Here is a 9923-nt window from a genome sequence, read left to right as displayed (position 1 = left end):
CTGGACAACATTAAACAACAATAAAACAATAACATAATTATCACAATATAATTTTTTTTCAATAACAAATGTTCAATAAATATTCAATAAATGTTTGACTTTATTCACTTGAATCATAACCATTATTTTTTTTATTAATGTTTATTTTGTGGGGGAGTATTGACCATAATTTAGAGTTTAAACCACAATTAACCATCAGGTTTCTTCAACTTCCACTCAGGAGCAAAATCAGCCTTTAAACTCGAATAAATAACTATTTGATACTTATCGTGATAATTATTGATATCGAAAAATATGAAATCTTTATCGTGATAACATTTTTGGCCATATCATCCAGCCCTACTTGAAGATCAATCTATTGGAGTTGTTGGAAAATACAGAAAACTCAGTGGAGCATCATAAACTTCAATGTCTGGCTGAGGACAGACGCTGGGTAACCTACTTCAGGTTTTTGACAAAACATTAAAATACAAGTAGCATACATTCATAAGAAATGATGCAGATTTGTGAAAAGGGACACCCTGTAAGCTATCTGGAGGTTGCAGTTTTTCCCCTATAGGCTATGCATTCAGGAGCGGCGGTGCCGCCACTACTAAAATTTCCCACGATCATTATTATATCAATTCACTACTTATTTCACTCACATTATGCAAGTACGGTAGCACTCATCACTTGGCTCACTTCCTCTCCTCTTTCTTCAAATGAGGCTACTACATGACAGGTGCTGAGAGCTGAGAGCAACACCGCACAAAGTGACTGTGAACGCGAGCGGAGGAAAATATTCTGCCAATAAATGTAGGCAGGGACGTAGTGCAGACAGTTGCACAGCTGCACTGGGGCCCTGTCTTGAGGGCCCTTTGGTATTTGTGTCACATAGCCGACAAATACAGTGATGATTGCTGGGTAATGTGTATATGGCTGCCCAATCTTAAGTTTCTATTTGATCATGTGACAAGACTCCATAAACCGGGTGAAACTTAAAATCTGACAAGTAGACTAGCAGACCACACCGCCTGGTCCTGAGATGGGCTGACCAACTCAGTTGGGTTACTTAAATTGGTTACATTACTTACATTCAGTCAAAATTAAACACCTCATCAGAGAGAGCGCAGCATATACTGTTTGTCAGTAAAGTTTCTTTTGACGGCAGCTGTCAGGTTGGCAACAGTTGCACTGAAATACTTACTGTGGGCTACGTTACTGCAGTAACACTGTTAAAATCAAACTAATCTGTAGGAAATTGTAACTGATCAATGAACAATCATCTGTCATGTTGTGATTAGTCACACCGACTGAACATTTCTATCATAGTTATCATGTTGGAGATTATATAAATATTTCTAAGTAAGGACGATTGTGGTGCAGCTGAAACAAATAAATGTAGTTTAAAGTGAGTTTTTCAATAAGCCTATAAGCTGCAGAAGGTCTTAATGTGTTTTGACAGCATTAAAATAATGTTTTTTTCCTTCATGTGAATCACTCTTGGAATGACTGAGACTTATGACGCTTGCTTGCTTGTAGAAATACATCAAAAAATATATAATAATGTCCAGATGGTGCATTCCAGCATATGTGTCACGGTTCGTGTGGTGAAGCAGGTAGTAGGTTGGAGGACCAAAATCCAGGACTTATGGCGTAAAACGAAATAAAGGCGAGCACACTTACAAAGAGTGGCTGAGTCCAAAATCCAAACAGGTGATCCAAACAGAAATCCAAATCCACAGAAAACAGGGTGACACGACAGGCAGGCAGGCAAACAGAACATCACAAGACAGAGCATCTACACGCGACACAGGGAGACAGCATATATCAGGCCAACGAGGCACAGGTAGGCAGAGAGAGAGCGGGGGAAAACAGAGACAGACAAGCCTCCGTCCCGGAGGGCGACCCAACAGGCCAGGCGGAACAGGGGGACCAGACGGGGGAACCTCAGGCGGGCGGCCTGAGAACTGGGCCGGGGGGCCAGACAGTTCAGGGGACGGCCTAGCAGGCAGGGTTCAGGGGGTTGGCAGGAAAGCCAAAAGTGAGGTAGGAAACCCACTGGGGGCCGAGCAGGAGGCTGACTGAGCACAGGGAGCAGAAGCTGGCTGGGCCACCGGCGGGACTGGTAACGATCGGACCACCAACAGGGAACGAGGAGCTGGAGTCGGTCTGACCACCGACTGGACAGCTGGGCTGAGGACCATGGACCGGACACGAGGAGCTGGAGTCGGTCTGACCACTGACTGGACAGCTGGGCTGAGGACCATGGACCGGAAACGAGGAGCTGGAGTCGGTCTGACCACCGACTGGACAGCTGGGCTGAGGACCATGGACCGGACACGAGGAGCTGGAGTCGGTCTGACCACCGACTGGACAGCTGGGCTGAGGACCATGGACCGGAAACGAGGAGCTGGAGTCGGTCTGACCACCGACTGGACAGCTGGGCTGATGACCACGGGCGAGACAGCTGGGCTGAGGACCATGGACCGGACACGAGGAGCTGGAGTCAGTCTGACCACCGACTGGACAGCTGGGCTGATGACCACGGGTGAGACAGCTGGGCTGATGACCGAGGACTGGATACGAGGAGCTGGAGTCGGTCTGACCACCGACTGGACAGCTGGGCTGATGACCACGGGCGAGACAGCTGGGCTGAGGACCATGGACCGGACACGAGGAGCTGGAGTCGGTCTGACCACCGACTGGACAGCTGGGCTGAGGACCATGGACCGGACACGAGGAGCTGGAGTCGGTCTGACCACCGACTGGACAGCTGGGCTGATGACCACGGGCGAGACAGCTGGGCTGAGGACCGAGGACTGGACACGAGGAGCTGGAGTCGGTCTGACCACCGACTGAACAGCTGGGCTGATGACCACGGGCGAGACAGCTGGGCTGATGACCGAGGACTGGACACGAGGAGCTGGAGTCGGTCTGACCACCGACTGAACAGCTGGGCTGAGGACCATGGACCGGACACGAGGAGCTGGAGTCGGTCTGACCACCGACTGGACAGCTGGGCTGATGACCGAGGACTGGACACGAGGAGCTGGAGTCGGTCTGACCACCGACTGAACAGCTGGGCTGAGGACCATGGACCGGACACGAGGAGCTGGAGTCGGTCTGACCACCGACTGTACAGCTGGGCTGAGGACCATGGACTGGACACGAGGAGCTGGAGTCGGTCTGACCACCGACTGTACAGCTGGGCTGAGGACCATGGACTGGACACGAGGAGCTGGTTGATTGGTTGGTTTATAAAGCTGGTGAAGGTGGGGACCTGGCTTAACTGGCCCAGCCTGGTTGTACATCTGATCCAACAATGCCCTAAATTTAAAACACTAAAAAATCTTTGTAAACATTTCCCAAATATACCAAGAAATTCAAATTTATATCAGACACACAGAAACTCCCCTATTTATTGAGAGAAATGCCCAGATGTTAAATAATTGCTGCAAAATATGTCTCCTCATGCCATGAAGTGAGGACAACCAGTGGAAACTGATAAATAATTGTACTAATTTTCAAATTATTATTATTTTGATTGTTTGATATTTTAGTAATTGTTTTGTTTTTAAATTTCACATTTGATACTGATTTATTTATTTATTAACTATTTTTTGTCTATTAATATACACACATATGTTTACTGTTTTATCGACTTATTTTATTTAAAGTTTTAATATATTATTATAATAACACACACATTACTGTTTCATTTATTTATTTCATTTTCATTTTTAATATATTTTTATGTTTTAACACACACACACACACACACACATACACTCGGTTACTGTTTTATGTATGTATATTATTTTAATATTTCTTTGTACGGAATTTTTATATTATATATATACAGTGTGTATATATATATATATATATAATATATATATATTTTTTTTATTAACACATACAACAAATTTTACTGTTTTTACTTATTTCATAAAATTTATGTAGCTTTGGCAATACTGTTCATGCCAATAAAGCTTATTTGAATTGAATTGGAACCACTGAATGATTCAATTGAATGATTCAGAGGGGTGTCCTAATACCTAATACTTTTGGCAATATAGTGTAGTAATCCCTTACCCTAGTCAAAACGTCACTGCATTAGTACACTAGTGACTGGATAAAACAATAATTGGCTATTACAGTTGAACTTACGTGTTACTGAGTAAAGCGTTACTGCCCAACACTGCTGACTGGCAATTAGATTTGAATTCTGCACCTGTACTGTGACAATATCAGAGCAGAAGAGTCTCCAGATCACACAGAATCCACTTAAAGTATGAAATAAATTCATAAAAACATTCTTTGTTTTAAATAAAATCAGCTTTATTGGTAAGTTGATTCTCATACAAAGAATTTGCTTTGGTGTATTGGTGCTTAACAATAAACATAGTAAAAAATATATATAAGACAGATAAAGACAGAGGTAATGCTGCAGATCAAGAATCATAAACATAAAATTGATAATACGATACAAAAAGGATCAAACAATAATAAAGGATGTGAACAATAATGACTAATATGACTATAATACTTTCCTTCTCATATTGAGTCTTACATTAATATCAAAGATTCGTATTTTTCTAAAATTAAGTAATATAATTGTACAATATACTGTTACTGCATTCAATCAGGTTTGATTAAAAAAATCTATTAACTTATTTGATTATGTACCCAGTAAATTAAAGCCATGAAAAAAGTATCCCCTCTGTTGTGTGTACAAGTATGTGTTTGTATATGTGTCTATTTCTTTGCTGCCTTTGTGTCCCACCTCAACTTCATCCAGACTCCATCCCTGATATCCCAAAATCAGGCTTCAAAAAAACGGAGGGTAAAGATGAGGACTCCCAGCAGCAGACTCATACAGCTGGCGTCACTGGCAGTTGTTGTAACAGCATTACACAAACTGGTCCCACAACAGGATGGTGTACTGAAGCTACCTAAACCTTGCAAGACAGGTAGGCTACTCAGGCTATCACCAAGTGCACACAGGTTTGCAGATGCACAGCCGGAGACTGGAGAAGTATTGCCTCCATTCGTCACTAAAGATAAAAAAACAAAAACAATGTTTTACTATAGATACATTAGTTTTTGTTAAGTAACTTCAGGAAGTATTCAGATCCTTCACACAAGTTCACACCATTACATGTTTTTGGTCCTGGATCCCATCCAAGTCCTTTAATATTGAGTATCAAATCTGATCCGATTCTTATATTCACCTAAATGTTGATTAAACTGATTTCTGACCATTACTAAATCTGACGCATTTTATTTTTCAAGATGTTCTTTATCCAAATACTGAAGTTCCTAATTAAACGTATAAAAGCTTGAATTATTGATATGAGGTTGAGATGCCATTCTCAATGAAAGTTGCGTGGCGCTGCGGAGAGCCACCAACTGCAGTAGTGCACGGATCATGGAATATTCAACCAGCCAGAGGCAACGATCACGAACTGTTCACAGACGGTCAGTGATGCTTTACAATACTGCGGTGTGAACACATGTGATGTATTCAAATTGATCCGTAACAAAGTATCTGTTCCTGAACAAAGTAAAAAGGTCTAGGTGTGAAAGCATCCTTATATTAGTAGTAGGTAATTCTGTGGGATTGTTGGATCTAAAACATAAAATCTTAATCCGTAAATTAACTAGCCACCATAGCTGTCATACAAATATAGTGCAGTGAAACTACAATAATTACCTTTGAAAGGTAATTAATTCAGGCACGTGCACACATAGACATCAAAGGGGCTTCAGCACCTGCCCTTTTTCCTCTTCAAGAGGACTATTTTGATAGTGTGATTTTTTTATAAAAGAATATACAGTATGTTTATTCCTGTTTGCAACAGATTCCCTGTCAAACAAATATATTTATTGGGGAAAAAAATCTAAATAGGCTATCAGGTCAGAAGATGAGACTTTGGAGTTCCGATGCCCTCTCTCTCTCTCTCTCTCTCTCTCTCTCTCTCTCCTCTTTACCACTAATTAAACAAAAGACAATAGGCCTATGTCTCGCTAACGCATGACTCATGAGCTGAGCTAGTTAATAAGTTAGCTGAAGTTTAGCTAAGGCAATATCTCATGGCCTTAAAACCTAATGTACTGATGGAGACACTACAGGTGAACACAGTTACATTTGTGTCTAATAACGTCATCACAATCGCCACATTGATATGCAAATTACTCGTTAACTAATTAAAATACGCCAATTTGCACACATTTGACAAGTCACTGCAGGTGAATGGGATAAAGAAAATCACCACAGAACTTCCTCAGTTAATGACTTACATCAAGAGTTGGCTATTTTCCTCTGAAATGTGCTGTGGAAATATGCAGATTAGCTTGTTTTGGTTAATATAGAATAAATCTACAGATGCAAATAGACCAAGGGTATTAGGTTTAAAACCAACACCATCTAAAGGTGTATTCTTGAAGTTTTATTTCCATTAGAGTAAAAGAAGACCTGGAAGCAAAATAGACCAAAGTCTCAAAATTGACCACTCCATGAAAAAGTGCCTTAAAGAGTAACTTCATAGTTTTGATGGTCGGCTCTTCATCTAATAACTCTCCATTCTATTAGTTTGTTGTATGCTGATAGATCCTTATATAACGGACAGCCCTCCCTCAAATGTGAAACTAAGTCCAGGTCACCATCAGTAATTGTGTGTGTGTGTGTGTGTGTGTGTGTGCGCACACATGTGCATGGTAAATGTAATATAATAGCAACAATAATTAAGTATTTGATCAATACATTAATGTATTCAGGCAATTCAGTATTCTGTTGCTTGGCTGTGTGAAGCTGAAGGTTATCTTTGCTCATTTGGCACCTTGCTTGTGAAACAAAATGTAAAAGTATTTAAATAATATTTATTTTAATTATGCCTGCAGCCCAATGCCACAGTTTAGTGTAAAGATTTATGTTAAGTGTTATGTATTCCAATAACACCAATAGAATTGAAACGATTTATTGCCTTGTGAAAATTATTAATGAAACTATGTCATAAATATATACTTGAAACTAGTAGCATAGAAAACATGCACATTGTGGCATAGTTTGCTTTGCGGTCGCCTGCTCCTGTGATAAACCTAGTGAATACTAAAGAAGACCGTGGTCTCTGTGTGAACTGATTATTATGTAGAAGAGTAAAAATGTGAGTCAAAAAATGAGTTAATTTGTCTTGTTTAAAAAAATGCTATCTTTTTGCACTTGAGCCCCTGCCCACCAAAATGTCTGTGCAAGTCCCTGAATGAATTAGATGTATAACATAAAATATAATATAAATGTAAGTAAAAGTATCAATATCTCACCATTACTTTCCACCACTGGTTGATTTTCCACACCTCAAAATGACCTCACAACCCATGTGGAGACAAAATATGGTGAATTATTTATCAGAAAGACTCACCATTCAATTTAAAGCAGCGGTCCTCCGCTCCCTTACATTGTAATTGAGATGAGTTGCATTGAGAAATGAGGGGGTCACAAGTGAAACACTTTAGGCTGTTTGGCTGAGGAACAGGCTCTGAAACAGAAAAGAACGACAGAATTTATTTGAGGAAGAGAAAACATTTGTATCACAAAGTGAAAGTAGAAAGTGTCAGTAGATAGCAGGAGGCCAGTGTTCTTTGTTCTGTTTTTTATTTTGTCTCTTTTCTTAAATTAAATGAGCTACTTATCAATTTGGACTTACTAGGTAGAGTTTCTGTGTTGCAGTTATCTGTGTTGCAGCACTGAAGAGATGCAACTGCCTGCAAAACACCCGCGTTAAATGAAAATGCCTGAGAGCCTGTAGCTGGACACACGGAGGATGGTGCACACGCCTTGATGATTTGTGGGACTGCAACTCCAGATGAAAAAACTACAAAATCAAAGCACAGTTTGTTATTGTTGGAAGTCAGAACACATAACTGGCATTAAATGTATTTCACTGAAAAGTAAGAGATCACATGAAGAAAACATTACCTTGAAAGGTAGCTGTCACACACATGGTCTCTGAAGAACATGGTAATGATGGTGGGTTTGTACACTGATCATTTTGGCAGCTTTGACACTGAAGGGCTCCAGCTGCAATGGGGAGAAAAATTGACAACTCAGTGATGAAGTTTTGGTTCTGGTTAATTTAAAAATAATAATCTGTTAATATTAAGATTTTTAATCTTTTCAACAAAAAAAAAAAGCTTTCAGGCAAAATTAATGTCTTCAAACCTTTAAATTTTGCTCCCTGCAGAAACTCTAATGTGATAATAAGTGGAGTTACCTGTGCTGGAGAGCGCCCAGATGAGAGTCAGAGAAAGGATCGGCTTCATCATGATGATCAGGTAAGTACTGTGGATCAGTTTTCTGTGGTGATGATGATACTGCACCTTTATATATACTGCACAGATGTGGAAAACATACATACCTCAGGGATTGGGTGTTCCCATTTAGGGTTAAAAGAGAAACACTATAAGCTTAACCAGCTTAAACAATTTAAACAGAGCATGTCAGAAGATGACAGGATGCCAAAGTTTTTAGAAAATCTAGGTGTGTCTTGAATGCAGTTTGTTAATGTATTACCAGAAATACAGGATGACTTTAAAAGAAAGTACTTCCTTGAAGGTCCGTGCATGAAGTATAATTCATCAGTTGTTCACACTGTATAATGAAAACAGCCAGTTTAGGGGGTATTTCCTAATTTTATTGTCCTACTTGCGCTAAAGCAAATGTTAATTGACCAATGTGAGTTAATTTTTCCAGAGCCGATGCTGCCTAAAGGATGTTAACACTATGCTGTGTTATTGTCGCATTGAATGAAGACGTGCAATGCAATTAAGTGCACCAAAGCGTCGGCTTGTTCCATTATCCAACTAACACAATGAAAATTGAACAAGAAAGTGTAAACCACAAATAGAGACCAGTCGCCTTCGAGTTTTTGAACTGTCATTTTAAGGATAGCTAAACTTATTTTAACAAATAGTGTAGCCTAAATGTTGAACATAATTCATACTTGTCGTATTTCTGCCTCTCAATCAATTTATTAATTTGATTAAGGCTACTTGGCTAATCTGTTACTTTGGGTGAACATTAAAGGCTATACATAGTGTTATGACCAAGCGGCAGACTTCCGGAACAATGGTCTTAAACAACATAATAACATATAAAATACTGTTTTCACTGTTCACTCTATTTGCTTTACTGTTTGAGAAAGACTTTTTCGACTCGTGCCCTTTTTAGGTGCGGCTTAATTCATTTTGGCTCACTTGACCGCAGTAGACCCACAGCAATGAAGTCAAAGCTGGAGATAAATCAACCCTTTGTCAGACTCAACAAATATACTACAAATAATACATCATTAGGCTATGTAGCCTAGGTATGAATCACAGCACTCTATAATAATTCCAGTACCGACTGACATATTAATAAAAATAATGTATGGTTAAGTGGCAGAAATACAACAATTATGAATTATGTTCAATATTTAGGCTACACTATTTGTTTATTTATTAAGTTATTAATAATGACATGACACAACAATGGCATATTATTTTGAAGGCGAGCTGTCTCTGTTTCCCGTTTACACTTTCTTGTTCAATTTTCATTGTACAAGTTGTAAAATGGAACAAGCCGATGCTTTGGTGCGCTAAATTGCATTGCACGTCTTCATTCAATGTGACAATAACACAGCGTAGTGCTAACATCGTTTAGGCAGCATCGGCTCTGGAAAATAAATTCACACTGTTCAACATACATTTGCATTAGCGCAAGTAGGACAATGAAATTAGGAAATATCCATTAAACTGTCTGTTTTCATCTTACAATGTGAACAACTGCATTCATGCCACAGCAATTTATATAACAATATTTTTGATACTATAATAATATTAAGTATGTACTTTTTACTAATGTTGCTTGCTAACTCAAATAGCCAATCAGCCAATCAGCAATCACA

At 39.6% G+C, this 9923-nt stretch overlaps 1 protein-coding gene across 1 annotated transcript; it reads right to left on the bottom strand.

Annotated features, from left to right (window-relative positions):
* Positions 1 to 4298: 4298 nt before the first annotated feature.
* On the bottom strand, positions 4299 to 8354 carry LOC119908289 (phospholipase A2 inhibitor subunit gamma B-like). Its single transcript, XM_038725998.1, has 5 exons — positions 8253 to 8354; positions 7958 to 8059; positions 7686 to 7853; positions 7401 to 7517; positions 4299 to 5036 (listed from the first exon to the last, which is right to left on the bottom strand). Exons 1-5 carry the CDS (start codon positions 8302 to 8304, stop codon positions 4804 to 4806), a joined length of 672 nt encoding a protein of 223 aa, XP_038581926.1. The 5' UTR covers positions 8305 to 8354; the 3' UTR covers positions 4299 to 4803.
* Positions 8355 to 9923: the final 1569 nt, after the last annotated feature.

Source organism: Micropterus salmoides, unplaced genomic scaffold (assembly GCF_014851395.1).
Source record: "Micropterus salmoides isolate LMB-PRFRI ecotype aquatic unplaced genomic scaffold, ASM1485139v1 Ms_hic_scaffold_1742, whole genome shotgun sequence".
Taxonomy (NCBI): Eukaryota; Metazoa; Chordata; class Actinopteri; order Centrarchiformes; family Centrarchidae; genus Micropterus; species Micropterus salmoides.
The sequence above is the reverse complement of the archived record's forward strand: the minus strand, read 5'-3'. Positions and strand labels throughout refer to the sequence as shown.